Raw genomic sequence first — 19,020 nt, 5'->3', positions numbered from 1 at the left:
GTTTCTCCATCGCAAGGGAGACTACCCCACACTCCTTGTGATCGGACAGAGTTCTCTAATATAACCAAGGCTTTCAGATTTCTTTTCTCCCAAGTAACGACAGATTCATGGCGTGATCTCTGTTCTCGTGTTTCCTAGGTTAAAGTTTCCATTGAAACTTTGATCTCCACATAATCAATACGTTCATTGACGTGTAGATTATTAGATGATCCTCTGCTACATCTCTCTCCGTTATACGTCATCACATTCGATTCAGATTCAAGGCGACCTCTGCTCCACTACATCTCTCTCCGTTCTACTGCAAGTTGAAGCCGCTCTGTTTCCCTATGATCAGATTGAATATATTCATCGCTCTCCATAACCTGATCTATACGATCCTTGTCATAACGATCCTACGTGCTTCGTATGGGGTCCTCTCATAGGAATCACTCTGCTCATATGGCGGACATCAAGGGGAAAGGAATACTCTACGACGATGATGATGAACCGATCAAGCTCACTAGCTAGGATGATCCTACAATCCTTGATGAATTCAGCTTGTCACTGATCAGAAAGATCCTTAATCCAAAGAAACAAAACGTGGAGAAACTACTCCATAAAATGCCTTCGCATTGGGGTTTAGCTGATCGCATTACGGCTAATGATTTGGGTAATGGGAAGTTTCTTTTAAACTTCACCACGGAAGAAGACCTGCAAGGGACCGTTCCACTTTAATTTCTGTATGGTGGTGTTGGTCCGTTGGGAGCCCATTGTTCACGACGACTATCCATGGATAATCCCATTTTGGGTGCGTCTGATAGGGATCCCTTTGCACCTATGGACGGATCAAAATCTGCGCAATATAGGTTCGTGATTGGGACATGTCGACAAAGTGGAGCATACCGAGGGTCGTATGCTCATTCAGGTGGATACTCGTCGACCTTTAAAGTTCTCGCGTAAGGCTGAGTCGCCGGAAGGGGATGAGGTCACGTTGGAAATCAAGTACAAAATGTTGTTCAAACATTGCTCAACCTGTGGTATGTTAACTCATGAGAAGGAGTATTGCCCGTCGTTGGATGTCAAAAATAGGATACAACCACAGACAGAGCGACATGGTGTTTTCACTCGAGTGCAAGTCCCTTTGGACCAGAGGCACAATCAGTCTATCTCGCATCAGAATAATGGAACGCAACCTCGTTACGGTAATGAGATAAGCCACGGCAGGTTCAACCAATCTCGCGGCTCGAGATATGGTTCAAGCGATAGGAAGTATGATGAAGAAAGCAACTATCGTTGCTCTCATTCTGATAGGATCATGCGTAGACGGGACAATCATTCGAGGAGTAATAGATATGGTGGATCACGTGCTGGTACAGGTCCATATGACCGAAAGCCAGCACTAACTTGGAGACAGAAATCACTAGGTGACCAGAAAGAATATCGTGTGGAGCCACCCATTACTAGCCGAGACATTGTTCCATATGAACATTCGGCGGGTACAGGAAGTGATGGCAAGCAGGGTTCTGAGGCAATGCGATCACCAGAGGCTCTGGTAACAAGAAGACTGGCCAGTACCATTGTTACGCCATCTCGGGTTGATATCCTTATAGAAGAAAATGTAACTAAACGTGTAAAGGAAGCTACTCGAGCGCTTTCATTTCCTGCCTTAATTGATCAGGAGCTACAAGAGGGAGTTGAGGATAAGCAGATCATAGGTGCCCTGAGTGACATGGAGATTGCTGATCCGCATTATGGCGAGATGATGGAGTGTGACGTGCGTGATGATGATCTCTTAGGTCAGTAACTTACGGAGATGGAGAGTTTGGGTTCTCGTTAAGCTTCAGTCAAGATAGGAAGATCGGATGACAAACCGTCTAGGAGCAGGCGGAATGCTGAAAAAACGAATGTCTCTTTGGGCATTACGAGCAGGAAATTTGAGATTCTTCGTCGGGGATCTCCTCGGAAGCGTTCGACATCGTCTCATGTTGATGCAGGAAAATCAAGGCGTCATCAAAGTTCAAAAAAGCTGAGAGGTGGTTCGTCAACACGTGATGGTTTGATGGGTTCCAAAAATCCATCCCACGATCAGATATGAGGACACTCAGTTGGAACTGTAGAAGGATTGGGAACGACCTCACAGTTCGACGCCTTACGGAGATGTGTCAGAAGCATCGCCCAGGACTGTTCCTTTCTGAGACGAAGAACAGAAGGCTGCTGTTGCAAAACATTCAGGCCGACTTAGGATATGATCATTTATTTACTGTTGAGCCACTTGGACTCAGCGGAGGTTTAGCTTTATTTTTTATGGATGAATTTCGTGTTAATGTTTTATTTTCAAATAACCGTATGATTGACATTGAGGCAGTCATTGATGAAATAAAAGTCTATATGACGTTTGTTTATGGGGACCATGTACTTGAAAGGCGTGATCAAGTTTGGGAACGTCTTACGCGTTTCTCAACAACAAGAAATGGACCTTGCTTCATGATAGGAGATTTTAATGAAATCACATGTCATAATGAGAAAGAAGGAGGGAGACAACGTCCTGATAGTTCATTCCTCCCTTTTAAGCAGATGCTTAATGAATGTGGGATGTTGGAGTTTCCTTTCACGGGGGACATGCTCTCCTGGGTAGGGAAGAGAGCAGGAGGAGCAACTGTTCGATGTAGCTTAGATAGAGCAGTAGGAAACGCAGAATGGCATGAAAAATTTCCACACTCGACTGTGAAGTATATGAGGCTATGGGGATCGGATCATCGTCTGATTCTTGCAGACATCCTCATAAAGCCAATGAGGAGATCAAGAAAATTTAAGTTTGATAAAAGATGGCTGGATAATGAGGAACTAAGGCAAGTTATTCTTGAGGGATGGAAATCTCCTGATCTTCCTCCTCATGCGACTATTATGGAACATATTTCCAGTTGCAGGAGAGCTTTGAGTGAATGGAGGAGACAACATAATGTTAACTCGGCTAAATTGGTGGAGGAGCTTAAGGAAAAGGTGGAGGGTCTGTACGCTGATGATAACGCTACAACAGAGGAAATTGCAGCAGCGTTGAAGGAACTCTCTGATGCTCTTAAAGCAGAAGAATTGTTCTGGAAACAGAAGAGTCGGGTGTTTTGGCTGAGAGAAGGGGACAAAAATACGAAATTTTTTCATGCCTTAACAAAGCAAAGAAGAGCAAGGAATAAGATCACACAGCTCCTAGATGAGAATGGAAACATAGTTGAGGATGAAGAAGGATTAGTAGCCATTGCTACTAGTTATTTTAGAAAGATCTTTGAGTCATCGAATCCAGATGATATTGAAGATGCACTTTCTCAAGTTCCAGCGTCGATCACTGGTGCTATGAATGATAACCTTACAGCTCTGGTCTCTGAATGGGAGATCAAACTGGCGCTCTTTGCTATGCATCCGGAGAAGGCCCCAGGACCAGATGGGATGACTGCGCTTTTTTATCAGAAATTCTGGGATATAGTAAAGGAGGATTTGACTCTTATGGTCAATAAATTCCTTTTTGAGGGGACGGTGACGACTGGACTGAATGATTCAAATATATGTCTCATCCCGAAGATAACGAGACCTAATGAGATGGCTCAGTTTACACCCATTAGCTTATGTAACGTCAGTTACAAGATAATCTCTAAGGTCTTATGCCAGAGATTAAAGAAAGTGCTACCAGGATTGATATCAGAGACTCAGTCGGCCTTTGTTGCTGGGAGACAGATCTCTGACAACATCATGATTGCTCAGGAGATGTTCCACGCTCTCAGAACTAAACCTAGTGGACGCAATAAGAGAATGGCCATCAAGATAGACATGAGCAAGGCATATGACAGGATGGAATGGTCCTTTATTGAAGCTGTCAAGATGGGGTTCTCAGAGACATGGTTCACCTGGATAATGCGGTGTATTACGTTGGTGAAATATAAGGTCCTTATGAATGGAGAGCCAAGAGGAAATATTGTTCCAGGTAGAGGTTTACGTCAAGGAGATCCTTTGTCTCCTTTCATTTTTATTCTTTGCACGGAAGCGCTCGTTAGCCTTCTTAATCATGCAGAGATCCAAGGGAAGATAACAGGGATGCGCGTCATACGCGCGTGTCCGTGGGTATCCCACCTTCTCTTTGCTGATGATAGCCTTTTGTTCTGTAAGGCGGAGCCCCGTGAATGTGAAGAAGTAATGAAAGTAGTCAGGAAATATGGCAAAGCATCTGGACAATGTATTAACTTTGATAAATCGTCCTTACTCTTTGGTAAGCGGATTAATGTGACTATGAGACAAGAGCTTAAAGATGTGCTTGGAATACAGAACGAGGGAGGAATGAGAACCTATCTTGGTATCCCAGAAGAAATAAGTGGTTCCAAGTGCAAACTTTTTGCATTTCTAAAGGATAAGTTGATGCATAGAGTGAATTGATGGACAGGCAGATGGCTATCGAAAGGAGGGAAGGAAGTGCTGATAAAATCCATTTTGCTCGCTCTACCGACATACGTGATGTCTACTTTCCTACTCCCATTGGAGATATGTGAAAACCTTGCTAGTGTCATTGCACAATTCTGGTTGAGTTCAAATCCACCAAAAAGAGGGATACACTGGGCAAAGTGGGAAAAAGTTTGTTTACCAAGAGAGGAGGGTGGGATCGGTTTCCGTATGATCCATGAGTTCAACTTGGCGCTATTGGCAAAACAATTATGGATGCTAGTTCAATTCCCTGATTCTTTGGTTGCACGGGTCTTGTGGGGAAGATACTATAGATTGAGTTCTCCATTAAGAGCGAACACTGCTACCAGCCCATCCTATGTGTGGACAAGCATTTCTGCCGCAAGGAAGTTGTTATTACTGGGGATCAGACAGAAGATACATTCAGGGTATGAAGTCAAGGTGTGGGAGGACCCGTGGGTTTCAACGACTCCTGCGAGGCCAGCTATTCCCATAGCGCCAGCTATGCACCCGAATATGAGAGTCAGCGATCTTATTGACCAGGTATCGAAGGAATGGGACATTGGTCTATTGGAGAGTTATGTCAGTCTTGAGGACATACCTCTCATAAGGAGTCTAGCCATAAGCTCAACTCATAGTCGGGATACTTTTTGCTGGAGCTACACAAGGAATGGCCAATACACGGTCAAATCTGGATACTGGGTGGCTCAGAATGTACTAAAGCCATCGGCTGAGAAGGAAGTTCTAGAGCCAAGCATCACTAAGCTCCAAGCCTTTGTGTGGCAGATAAAGGCGCCGAAGAAGATATGTCATCTTATATGGCAACTGTTAATTGATCATGTGGCAGTAACGAGAAACTTAACAAGACGCAATATGAGGTGTGACAATTACTGTCCAAGATGTGGAGAACTAGAGGAAACAGTAACCCATGCCGTTTTTGAATGTCCGCCAGCTCTCCAAGTTTGGTCATTATCGTCGACTCCGACAAGCCCAGATATATTTCCCGTATCAAGTGTCTACACAAATATGGACTATCTGTTTTGGAGGAAGAATAGCATTATTAAACCAGAACTAGACATGGATCCTTATCCCTGGATAATATGGTATATTTGGAAGGCTAGGAATGATAAACTTTTCAGGGGTATAGATAGAGATCCTTTGGAACTAGTTCGACATGCAGAAAGTGAATGCAAAGCCTGGTTTGATGCTAACGAAGTGGTACAACCAGTGGTACAGGATAATAACCCTGTGGTAACCCAAGTCATAAGCTTGGCTAATATCTGCTTATTAGATGGATCTTAGACATCTTCTGCTCAATTCAGTGGATGCGGATGGGTATGGATGGACAGTGGTGGGAACATTCAACTTATGGGAACAAGGAATTTCACTCGACGCGAATCAGCCTTGCATTCGGAAGTAGAAGCACTGAGATGAGCGATGGAGAATATGCTTCAACACTCAACATGTCAGAGCTTCGGGATAGATTGTAAGGAGCTGATTGCAATGATAAAGGACCCTCAGGCGTGGCCAATTTTTGCGACGGAGTTGGAGAGGATAGAGACGTTACAAATATGCTTCCCGGACTTCAGCATTATTCATGTTCCACGGGCGCGGAACCAGATTTCAGATTTCATATTTTTTAGCTAAGACTGCGAGATCTTTCCATAGGAGTTACTTTTTATTGGTTGTTCTATTCCGGTTTGGTTACCCAGACCACCTCAAATCTGAGTAATAGAATGAGCCTTTCGACGTCAAAAAAAAAAAAAAAAAATAGATAACTCATTAAAAAACTTATGCAAATTTAGGATAAAAAGTTATTAATATGAAAAACTACATACTATACATTTTGACAGTTTATTTTAAACCAATGCAACCTCTTAAGATGAAAGATACATTGTTAGAGTGAAAGTTACATTTTAGACATTTTGACAAATAAAAACAAATTTATGCAACTTTTATGATGAAGAAACGCATCATTAAGATGAAGAAATTCATATTTCTACATTTTGACAACTTAAAAAAAAACAATACAACTCATAAAACCAAAAGACACAAGTAGAAATTTCATGTTTACCACTTTCATGGCACCATTTTTCATCTTTACCACCATTAAAAGGATATTTTCAAAAATATATTCTTCATTAAGTGGCAAAGACTCTTATACCATTGTTCTATATATATAATAAACCATTATTTAAATAAATAAAAAAGGAAAAAAGAAAAAAATAATTTATGTTTTCGAATTATACTTTTTCAAATTCGAACTTTTTTATAAATTTTCTTTTTTTGAATTTTTTTCGAAATTCTTTTTTTAATTTTTTTCAAATTTTCTTTTTGAAAATTGAAAATTATGTTTGAAACTATTTTTTAAATTTTTTAAAAAATTTTAAGTATTTATTTATATATTTATTATAATCTTAAATTTCATATTCCAAAAAGCCTACTCCACTCCCCAACTCTAAACCCTAAGTCTAGATTAGTTAACCCTATATGTATAATTATCTTATGCCATTCATTAAAAGTGAGGGTAAAAATGATTAGTGTAGACATGAAAAGTGGTACTATGAATGTGGTATATGTGACAATTTCTCAAGACACAATGTTAAAATGAAAAATTGCATCTTTGGACATTAATTAGGATTATTATTAATGAGTTTTGCATGTTCAAAAAAAAATGATTAGTTTTGTTTTTCCAACATGCAATTATTAGAATTTTTTAAAAAGTAATTATAATATCTAAATAAGTATATTTGTACAATATTTGCTTTAAGAGTTGCGTCTTTTCATTAAAAAAATTGAGATTAAATTTGTTTTCCCAACATACAACTATTGAAAAACTTTTTAGAAGTAGTTAAAATATTTTAATAAGTGTATTTCTACATTTTTTCAACGTGCAACTATATATTGAAACTTTTTTAAAAAGTAGTTATAATATCTTAATAAATTTATTTATTAGTTTTAAGAGTTATATTTTCACTATAAGAGTTTGTCTATCTATCTGTACCAATAAAGTAGGCCCTTTTTTTCTCCTTAGGGGAAAAAATGTCACGTATCATCTTTATTAATACTAATACGGTGCGTTTCTATTCCCGTGTTATTTTACTAATACGATGTGTTTTTCTTCATTGGCCCACTACTTTGTTTCTCATACTGGGCCATGATTTATTTAGGGTTTCTTTCATTAGATGGGTGGAAGAGGAGAAAAGAGTCGGCCGACTGACCCTATCCCATCGAAGTCTCTCTAACGTTTTCAGTTTCTGTTTTTTTTTCCTACATTACTCCAATCATTTAAGTCATTTCGACCTCTCCTCCCACTCTCTCGCATTTAATCAGCTCCATCATCATCTACGGTGACCCTATTGCAACCCCACCTATAAATGTTCGTAGAAAGCGATGAAGAACTACATCTCTCGAAAACAAACTCTGTCAAGCATCAACTCGAAATATGGCGAATTCAAGCATTTTCCTAGACGATTTAAAAGTTGGCAGCTGCTCAACAACCATCGAGAACATCGTGCTCTCATCGCCTCCGCCTCCTTTCAATCCCAGTTCCGTGAACGCTCTAATCTCCTTATTCACATTAATCTACAACGCAGCTTCGAACCTCTTCAGCTTCACATTAAAAGCCGTCTTCTCCGCGGCTCTGTTCTCAGCTGAGCCAGATGCGTGGGTGGCAAGATCACCGGCATCTATAGACACGGCGGAGGTTACGTTTATGGCTGAAGAGGATTGGGTAATCGTAAAGCTCGATCCTGCTCAGTTTGAGAAAGTTGTCGGTGATTCGGTCGAGCTTCTTTGTCCTGGTCTCGGGAGATGCGACGGCGGATAGGTGGCAAGTAGTGGCTCAAAAGCGTTGTGCGGTGGAGGAAGACACTGGATCTCATAAGAATCAGGAGATCAGAGCTTGCGATTTTGCTGTGGATTCGATTAATTTCGTCTACAAGTGGCCCAATTAATAAGGCCCATGGAGACAACAACATCTGTTAATAAAAAAGAGAACGTATGTATAAGTATATGAGGCCCTAAAGCCCAATAAATAATTATGCCGTCAGATTCAAAAACGTATTGTATTCAGTAAGATAGCCCACTCAAATGTCGCAAGGAAGGCGCTACTAAAAGCACCCACGACACATCATTAGCAAAACGAATCAAATGCTTTCCAAAACAAATATAATAATCAAACTAGATCTCGACCGCCCAACTGCGTAGATTTTTGTTTTTATTTATTTTTATATAAATATTTTGTTTTCAATTCTAAATTAATATATATTATAATATATATTGTGTCTATCAATTTTTAAAACATAATAAGTTTACAGTATATTTTTTTCACTGAATAGATTGTTTCAAACTTTCACATGTATTTGTATCTTCTTCAATATATATATATTCGGATTATTATTTCATTATTAAAATCGTAACTATATATATAAAGATTAGTAAAATATTGTTTTATTGTCATATTCAAAAATATTATAACATTTCACAAATTTATAAAGTTTTTAAAAAATTAAACTTTTCGCTTCATAGATTTATATTATCGAGTAAATAATTAAACATTTATTTTTTGTTTAATTTTTAAAATAAACTATATAGTTTAAAATTTGTTTTCATTGGTTTAAGGTAGTAAAGATTAATCATTGTTAGATAATATGATTTTTGTTATTAAAAAAAAATCTTTATAATTTTAAAAGTTAACATCGACAAATATTTAAATTATTAACATATGGATGTATAGTATTACAACATTAAATTATATCTATTTAATTTATAATATCTATAAATTCAATGGATTATCTATTGTTTAAATCTAATTATTGATAACCTATAATAAAAATTTATGGTAGACCCAAAATTTAAATGATAATATTTGAGATTAAATGTAACATGACTTTTTAAGAATATATCTATTAGGTCCAACTTTTTAAAAAAATACAAAGGTTGTGAACTCTGTTTTAATATATAAGATCCATAAATAATCGATGTCACTCGTCTAAGGGAACCAATCAAATTGGTCCAATGTGAGTTTTTGTTTTTGCAATAGTCTTGGTCCTTCTTTATAAAAAGCACACTAGCTGCCAAACAATAAATACACAAATGTTACCGAATATATTCTAAGTAAATCTTATCTTAGACATAGCGCAACCTCAATTTAGACGTGTTCTAAAAAATATTTTGCTAATTAATTTTTTTTAAACGATTATCCTCCATTAATTCATTGTATTTTGTTTTTCTTAATCAATGAATATACAAAATTCTTTCACAAATTAGGCAAGAAAGTTTATCACTTAATCAAAGGACCATTAGCCAGTTATAATCTTTAACAAGTCCTGAAAAACTAAATATGTTGGAAAACCAGTGATTAATACTGATTACATCTGGATAGCTCTAAAGCCTCTAACAGTGGCGGTTGAGGGACAGAAGTTGCCATCATTTCCCGAAACATGAATATCTGATGTCTCTAATAATCCACTCAATACACTAGATAATCAGACTTTTTCTCCCTTGGGATTTTGCTTTGTTTACACGTTCAACTACTATTGCAAAAAAATTCCATTATGTCTATTAAAAAAAAATTCCAACCTAAGCAAAGCCATAACTAATTAAGTTAAAGCTCCCCAGAGACGACATACAAAGCCACATATACAAGCTACAGTACATAGACAGACAGTTTAAACCATCTGAGTGCAACGTAAATCCCAAAAAAACTACGCATGAATTATACTCATGATTTTTTCTATAAAAAATTACCTTAAAGACATCTCCATTTCCACTCTATAATTTATTTCAAAAAATAGAGTGGAAAATAAAGTATGAATAAAAAATTAAAAAAATTACTCTATTTATGGAGTAATTACTTTTTTTTGTTTTTTCATTACTCTATTTCAAATTTTATTTTGCAGTAAATTATGGAGTGAAGATAGATATGCTCAAACTTATAAGAACATTCTTAGTGTCAAATGCACATAATATAGAGAAACTCAGAAACAATGATTGATTTTTGTAATAAAACCTACATATAACTAAATAAACCAAATAAAGATTCTATAGTGAAATTAATAAATAACACAAATGTATTGATAAATTAATTTGGCAAACGGCACACCAATTAAGTTACCCCCGACAAAAAAAAATGACCCCCAAACTTAATTACTGAACCTTACCAATATATGAATAGCCTTTTTAATACCAAATTAATTTATACCCCAACTTATAACAACATTCTTAGTGTCACATGCACATAATATAGAGAAACTCAGCTAAATACAAATACATAAAAGAGTGATTGATTTTTTTAATAAAACCTACATATAACTAAACAAACCAAATAAAGATTCCATAGTGAAATTAATAAAAAAAAAGATTCCATAGTGAAATTAATAAATACCCACAAATGTATTGATAAATTGGTTTAGCAAACGGAACACCAAGTTACCCCCGACAATTTATATACCCCCCCCCCCCCCCCCCCCCCCCCACACTACAAAACCATTTTCATAATTAACTCAATAAAATTTCACGATTAATTACACTGGCATGCCAAAAATAAAATGTCTTATTTAACATACATTTTACATGACTATATAAATCAAAATTTCCATCACACAAAAAACAACAACAATCTCTTACACAAAATAAGTTAAAAAATGAATGCATATAAACCACTATCAAGTTTTGAACAATTTCTTCGAGACATCCAATGAGATATCATATCTAGAGTTATGCAGTCATAAAAAACCATCACCGACATGTCATGCAATCATCTCATACATTGGCTAAAACTGCTTAAAACAGCTGTATTTACATGATTCAACACTAAAACTATTAAACATTTATCCACTTGCACAAAAAACCTGCATATCAAATTTCACCAATAACCAACAAAATAATTCACAAATTTGAATAGCACATATGTCAAACAACCTGTGCGTAATGCGGGCACACTACTAGTATTTTCATAAAACTGAAGTTAGTTTTGTTTTCCCGTTATACAACTATTATATCTAATGGTCAGGATTGATTTAATTTATACAATCCAATGGCCATGGTTGATTTAATTTATACAATAAGTGACACCATCATTTATTAACACAAGCGAGGTATTTTGTCATCCCGAACCAACGCGTTCCCTCATATAACAATGGCACATTTAAAAAAAATATACATGTCGATATAGTAGTATCACCAACAGTCAATATTTTTTTTTATAAACTAGGGGGATATAATACACTCTTCCTAAGAATGTTTACATCACCCAAACAATACAAATTGCAACTCTTTTTTGAATATTCTCTTTTTTCCAAACAATACATCCCATTTAGATTAACTAATGTACCTTTTCATAAATCATTTATATTTGTTAAGAATAACAAACATACCCTTTCATAATTATTTTTATTTGTTAAATTAAAAAATGAGGTGTGATTTTCAGTGTTATGATTTAAGGAATATTAATTTACTTGTAAAGTTTCCTTCTAAAGAAACACATACCTTTTGGAGTAGCAAGGTACCTACCTCTTCAAAAACTTATATAGTGAACCTTTTTAAAACAAAAACTTGTACCTTTCAGAATCTTATATATTGAACGTTTTTAAAACAGAAACCTATAACAAATTGGTTTCTTTATTTCTCCATTATTACTTCACAAACATATTTAAAACAGAAATCCATCAAATGTTCATACAATTGCTCCCCAATTACTTCTTGATTTATCTCCGAGTTCTTTTTTATTTTTCGCAGATGTAATCAATTGTTTATAGAAAAAATCAATCTAATGGTTGAGTTTGCTCATAATCTCTAATCTATGGGCTTTAATTTCATTTAGGAACATGAGTATGAAATCATAGTTTCAATTAAACAAAAAAGGTGTTCCTTAAAGAATATTTCTTTTCTGAAACTTAATATTAACCATTTTATTGAATATTTTTCATAATCGAAAATTGTATATTTCAGAAGCTTAAACATCAAACCATTTCATAATAAAAACTTTTTAAATATTTGATCAATTAAGAAAAAAACATATGTTTATTCATTAAAGAGTTATATATTATAAGAAAATTAATCATTGTACATTTTCACTGAACCATTTCATGATAGAAAAATCAATAAGTTAACAAATATATAAAACTTATTGTTTTCAACATTTAATTTATAATCATTTTAAATATAATATTGAAATTTTAATTTTGATTAGTTAACCTAATAATTCTGAAGGATTGCATCATTTTGGCATAAGTGTTTTTAATATCTTTTATTTATAATAATCTTATTTTCATCTTCAATGCTTTTATTTTTAACTATATCATTTATTTATATTTTTAAAAACATTTATACATCATCATTTTTGTTTTAAACATTTAATGTATAATACTTTTAAAAATAATATTGAAAATTTAATAATTTTGAAGGGTTGCATCACTTTGGCTTTAGTGTTTTCAATATCTTATATTTATAATAAAATTCAAATAATCTTATTTTCATCTTTAATGTTTTTATTTTAAAAATAATTATATATATTTTAAAAACTCATATATTTTTATTTTTTAAAACATTTAATATATAATCATAGAAAATTAATATTGAAACCTTAATATTAACTTTGCTTCGTGATTTCACGGGGTCCACATCGTAGTATTATAAATAACAAACTAGACACCAAACTTAGATTGCATACTTTTTACAACTAAAGTATTATAAATTTTAGACAAAAAAACTTCTCTCTCTTCTCTGTTCCCTCACCTCGATCTTTCATAGAGATAGAGATGGGACGAAGCTTTTGTTTATATTGGCGGTTTGTTTCCGGCATCTTTCAACCGGCTTTGGGTTTCACCGACCGGTTCCTGTTTCCGGAGATGCACCTTTCCTTGGTGATCTCTCGTCTCTGCCTCCGGTGCTTTTGCCTTCTCTTTCGGTGATGGACGGCCGGCTTTGTCTCCGTGTCACACTTCTTGGTGTGACGGTGGCTCTTCACCGGCTTTGTTTTCTTTCTTCTACGGTTTTCTCTCTTTGGGCTACGGCCATCGTTTGTAAAATATGGCCTTCTTCTTGGGTTTTTGGTTTTATAGTTTGTTAGGTTAAGTCCATTTGAGCCTAGACACATTAATAAATCATTTGAGGAAAAAAAAAATCGTACAGACCATGAATAGAATTTGTATACTGAATGTATTTATATAAAAATCATTAATTTTATGATGGGTATAATGGTCTTTGAAAGGCTCAGTATTACGATAACCCTAATAATGAGGTATCTATATAAAGAGCTGAAAAACCTTTGGCAGTCCTCTTTTGTTTTGTGCTCAATTCTGCAGAGATCGTCACTGCTTGAAGACGGCTTGCTGCTTTAGCGTATCTGATCTCTGCAAATCATAATGGTAATAACCATTTTGCTCTGATAAAACGTTATTTTCTCCATCCGCAATTGAAACCCGGCTTTTATATTCTTCTCTCCTGTTCAAAATCTACTCGCTCTTAGGTTTGTGTTAGTTTCTGGAATCTGTAGTCGCGAGTTTATAATTACAAGGAGGTTTGAAAAGTGTTGGTTTTCTGATTGAGATTTTGTTATGATGTGTAGTCTTTGGTCGCAAATGATGAGTTTCAGCATATTCTCCGTGTGCTGAACACAAATGTTGATGGTAAGCAGAAGATAATGTTCGCTCTTACCTCTATCAAAGGTATTGGGAGGCGATTGGCTAACATCGTCTGCAAGAAGGCTGATGTCGACATGAACAAAAGGTTTGAGCTTTTGTCTTCTCTTATTTGAAATAGCTGAAATAGTTAGTAATGGTCTCTTCCTATCAGTGATTCGTTTTGAGTGGCTTATTATTTTCTCTTGTGCAAGGTCTAGGTGGTTCCGTTTCTTGTAATTTTTAGATTCCTGTTTAGTCCTATTGATGAATGTAATAGCTTGTTGTCTAATGCGGATGTAAGCTTAGCTTTATTTTCTGGTTTTATCTTTAGCAAAACCCAACGGGATCTTAGATGTAGTTTTGTTTAATTCAATGTTTTATGCTTGTCTTGAGCTGTGTGTGGAGCACATAGGTGCTGCTTACTCTACTTTGCCTGTCTGAAAGACAGAATAGTTACTCTTGACTGTGATCATGTAAATCATATTAGTTCTTACTCACCAGTTTATTGTTGGTCATGCAAATGCTCTTTTCAAATGTTTTGGTTTTCTGTGAATGCTGGTGTCTTATTTTTCTCCTGTGTTAGGTCTAGACGATACTGTTTCTTGTTTTGTCGTATTGATATAAGTAATAGTTTGTTGTCTTATTTGGAAGTAAATGTTTATGTAAAGAATCAGCTTAGCCTTTTTCAAGTTTTTAACTTAGCAATTACCTGACTGGGTCATCAATAGGGCTGTTCTTTTGGTGAACGCAGCTAGTTGCGGCAGCGACTGAAATTATAGTCAGACGGAAAGCAAATTTAATGGCACGGAAATTAAAATGAACGCTGATAAACTGCCGAAAGTACAAAATATGGGGAAGCAGCTGACGCTGAAATATTCAGCGTTCCATTTACTCCTCGCGATCAGCCGCAGCGTCAAGAAAAGCAGGCTGGCGGTGTTTCATTGTTGCTGTGTTTTGCAGTGATGATAGCTTAAATTTTCAGTCGCTGCCGCAACTACCCGTGTTCACCAAAAGAACAGCCCTAATCTTTCCTAGATCCAGTTTTATTATTGTATGCTTGTCTTGAGTCGTGTGTTTTGTTGCTTATTCCACTTTGCAAATCATGCTTTATTTGGGAATTTATTGTCTTACATGATATTTGTACAGGGCTGGTGAGTTATCTGCAGCTGAAATCGACAACCTGATGACAATTGTCGCAAATCCAAAACAGTACAAGATCCCAGACTGGTTCCTGAACAGACAGAAAGATTACAAAGACGGAAAGTACTCCCAAGTCGTCTCCAATGCCCTTGACATGAAGCTCAGGGATGACCTTGAACGTCTCAAGAAAATCAGGTAAACGCATACTAATGCCAATCATCATATTAACTTGTTACCACCGTGTGTTCTCTTGGTGTTTGAATTGAATGATTTATGTAACGGTGGTTTTGCAACGTGCAGGAACCATCGTGGTCTGAGACACTACTGGGGTCTCCGTGTTCGTGGACAACACACCAAGACCACTGGTCGCAGAGGAAAGACTGTTGGTGTGTCAAAGAAGCGTTAAGCAAGCCTATTGTTGCTAGTTACTGCTTTATTGGATATGCTTCACAAGGATCGATTTTGATTTATGTTTCTTCTTCGAACTAGTGTTTCAGACACCTTTTGAATTTAGTTTTGGAACCTTTGCAATCTTATGATCTTTCTTTGTGTTACACATGTGCCTGCTTTCTGTATTGTTAGCTATTATTGTGGCTTTCAAGTTATTACAGCTTAAACATAAATTAATTTTTGACAAAAAAAACATAAATTAATTTACTTGTTTGTTATAACTAACCGGAAAATAATGCTAATAAATCGGTCTATGCATATATCCAAATAGTGGTTTATTATGGAAGCTCGCATCGTTCTGTGGTTGTGTTTTGTGGTTAAGAATGGCTCTTCCTCTTCTTACCACCTGGCTTGGACGAGAAATTACCCTATACCAAATTATCCTGAGCACTGCAATAACCATGCCAAGAAGACCCAGATTTGGGTCTAGCGTAGGCATCTTAGACGTTAAGACGGAAGTACCTTCTGTAACCGGAAGATGAGAAGGCTGACTGTAGCCTAGACATCTTAGAACAAGTGTCAAATGAAGACTGGTTTTCTCTCCGTTTGTGTCCGGTAAACATGAAACGCTTCAAAGAGCATGTGTGACCCCTCTTTTTGTCGCTAAAATTGTATATATATGTAAAGACCCATTTTGTTACAAAAAAAAAAAAAATGTAACGACCCATTTACGGCCCAGAAAATTTTGGCCCATTAAAACCCAAACAATTTTCGAAGGCCCAAAACAATTTGTCAATAAAGACCCACCATCTGGCTTTATTTCCCAGTAAGAAATATCATAAATTTAGAAAAGAAAGAGAAAAAAAAGAGAGAAAGAGTTCTAGAAAAAGAAGAAATAATAAACTTTTGCATGGATTGAGCCACCGCCGGAGATAGTCGGAACCACCACACCCCGGCGTCACGCCAGCTTGTCACCTGCGTTCGCAGACCAAGGTAAGCCGGAAAACCGCCATTCATTTGAGTTAAGTTTCGGCTGTTTTAGTAAATCGTCGATAACTTCTGAACCGTTGAGAATCTCGTGCATGCAAGGCCACCATCGTGTTCCTCTTGTCGAGACGAAGCCGTAGCCACCACCGCAATCGAAGTCCGGACGAATCTGCACGCTCCGCCCAAAGTTTCGTTGTCGACGCGCGTGAAGCCATGCGCTGCCGCCGGAAATTGCATCCGTCACCGTTGCCGCTGTGCTCCTCCGTCGCCCCGCCGCCGTCCACCGCTGTTCTCCGCCGCCAGAGTCCGCCGCCGTCCACCGCTGGTAAGCCGCTGTATTTTCCCGCCGGCCGGTGACCGTCGCTGGTGACTCGCCGGTTACTTGGCCAACTAGGCCGAGTCGACTCAGCGAGTCAACTCGGTGACTCGGTCAACCAGTTGGTTTGACTGGTTCAATCGGTTTAAATCAATTGCGTTTCGGTTAGGATAAACCGGTCGGTTAGGTCAAATTGCTTTATGGTCAAGGGTTGACCGGGTTGACCTTTGACCATCGGGTTGACTTTTGCGTTAACTTGACCGAACCCATTTTAAACCGTTCGAAGGTTTTTTTGACTCGGAATTATGTCCTGGTTTCAGATTTGGAGTCTATTTGAGCAGATGGAGTTCATAGATACTACTTCTCTTCATTGCTAAGGTGAGGGCTACTCTGTTAAATCCCGAGCTGATTTAGTACTACCGTTATGGAAAGTTTAGTTTCAAAACATGATCCGTCTCTGTGAATCGAGTCTGTTTGAGAGTCTTGATTTTTTATCATATTGTTGATTGTAAACCGGAAATAGGATAATACAAGATTCAACGGTTGTGTGAAATGTTGATGTTAAAAACTGTTATATATATGTATATATATAGCTATATAGTAGGGACTATGTGACGAGTGCGGGGGTTAAGAGATATCTGAGCTATCGACCCAACGGGTGTGATGTTGTGCGGGGGCCCTGAGACATCTGAGCTAGCGATGCAGCGGGTGTGGTGCGGGGGTACAGTGAGGTACCAGCGTCGCAGCGGGTGTTTGTGCGGGGATACAGAGACGTTTTTACTAGCGACGCAGCGGGTGGTTGTGCGGGGGTACAAAGACAGACTGTACTAGCGACACAGCGGTTATGTATATCTTTATGAGGAAATGCGTGGTGCAGAGAGTAGCTGTTTACTACAAGCGCATGGGTTGTAGTTGGATAGTGCTCTAGGCACATATTGATTGTTCTGTGTGGTGTAATAGGCATCGTGTTTGTTTCATGCTAGAGATAGGCATACATAGTTGTAGTGCTATGAACTGAGTCAGTGGTTTCCGATTTAGTATCCCATACCTCGTTGGGCAACTCCCTGGTTTCCGATTTAGTATCCCATACCTCGTTGGGCAACTCCCTTGTTGACCGACGACCATGAGTGATTATCGGACCGGTGCTATTGGGCTTTTGGGCTTCTATCGCTATTATCGCTTTATCGTTATCGGGCTTTTAGGCCTTTGTGCTTTTATCGTTTATGTTATTCATATTTCAGACTTTCGGATTTATGTTGTCTTATATTTCGGATTTATGTCGTTATCTATATTTCGGATGTTATTTTATATTATGGATTTTCAGCATGGATGTCGAGTTTAAGTATTTATAAATGGAGATTTCAGATATTATTATTATTATTTTTTGTAAGTGACGGGTGTCACAATTTTGGTATCAGAGCGGGGTTCTGTCCCGGCTCCGACCCGGGATGGCGAATTTTGGAGACTCGGTCTTAATCGGTTTTAAATTGTCTTTAAAGTATTTCTAAGGGATCTGGGGATTTTTAAAAAACATAGCACCTTTTCGTTTGGAAACACTCCTTTAAATTGTTGGTATCCAGAGGTCGGAAAAAGTTAACTTTTTCGCTTCCCTTTCAGATGCCACCTAACAGGAGAGTTGTTCGTACTCAGACCGTTCGAGATGCCAGAGAGGCAGGAGATGAGCCCGTGCAGCCCGCGGTTCCGCCACCTACGGCTCCACCGATTGATTAGGATGCATTGAGACAGATGGTTCATGATGCAGCAAGACATGCTGCTCAGGAGGCAGTTCAGCAGATTTCTCGAGAGGCAGCCAGAGAAGCAACCCAAGAGGCTGCCCGAATAGCTGCTCAGGAGGTTGCTAGGCAGATGGCTGCAGTTCAGCATGGTCAACAGATTCCACATGGTCCTCAAGTTCAGGTGCAGCAGGGTCCGCAGATTCAGATGCATCAGGTTCCGCTATTTCAGGTTCAGCATGATCATCAGGTTCCACATCAGCAGGCTCCAACTCAGCAGTATCCTCAGGTTCCCGTTAAGCCGGTTCCAGAAGTTTTTCAGGTTCCACCACCGCCACCTGCTTTCCCAGTTCGGGTGCCTGAGGTTGATGAGACATTTATCAGGGTGTTGGGACAGATGAAGTAT

At 37.5% G+C, this 19,020-nt stretch overlaps 1 protein-coding gene across 2 annotated transcripts; it reads left to right on the top strand.

Annotated features, from left to right (window-relative positions):
- Nucleotides 1-13,636: 13,636 nt before the first annotated feature.
- Nucleotides 13,637-15,742, top strand: LOC111210018 (40S ribosomal protein S18-like). 2 transcript variants are annotated; one of them, XM_022710225.2, is made up of 4 exons: nt 13,637-13,793; nt 13,994-14,154; nt 15,195-15,383; nt 15,489-15,742. In XM_022710225.2, the coding sequence occupies exons 1-4, from the start codon at nt 13,791-13,793 to the stop codon at nt 15,592-15,594; spliced, it is 459 nt and encodes a 152-aa protein (XP_022565946.1). In that variant the 5' UTR covers nt 13,637-13,790; the 3' UTR covers nt 15,595-15,742. The 2 variants fall into 2 exon arrangements, with proteins under 2 accessions (XP_022565946.1, XP_022565947.1); XM_022710226.2 differs by lacking the exon at nt 13,637-13,793 and adding an exon at nt 13,876-13,894.
- Nucleotides 15,743-19,020: the final 3,278 nt, after the last annotated feature.

The sequence above is a fragment of the Brassica napus genome, chromosome C9, assembly GCF_020379485.1.
Source record: "Brassica napus cultivar Da-Ae chromosome C9, Da-Ae, whole genome shotgun sequence".
In the NCBI taxonomy this organism is placed as follows: Eukaryota; Viridiplantae; Streptophyta; class Magnoliopsida; order Brassicales; family Brassicaceae; genus Brassica; species Brassica napus.
This window is presented reverse-complemented; position numbering and strand designations above follow the sequence as displayed.

Excerpts from the sequence above, each read along its gene's own strand:
- LOC111210018 (XM_022710225.2), top strand. Across the intron at positions 14,155-15,194 it reads GATGTCGACATGAACAAAAG|GGCTGGTGAGTTATCTGCAG; the intron begins GTTTGAGCTTTT and ends ATATTTGTACAG. Across the intron at positions 15,384-15,488 it reads GAACGTCTCAAGAAAATCAG|GAACCATCGTGGTCTGAGAC; the intron begins GTAAACGCATAC and ends TGCAACGTGCAG.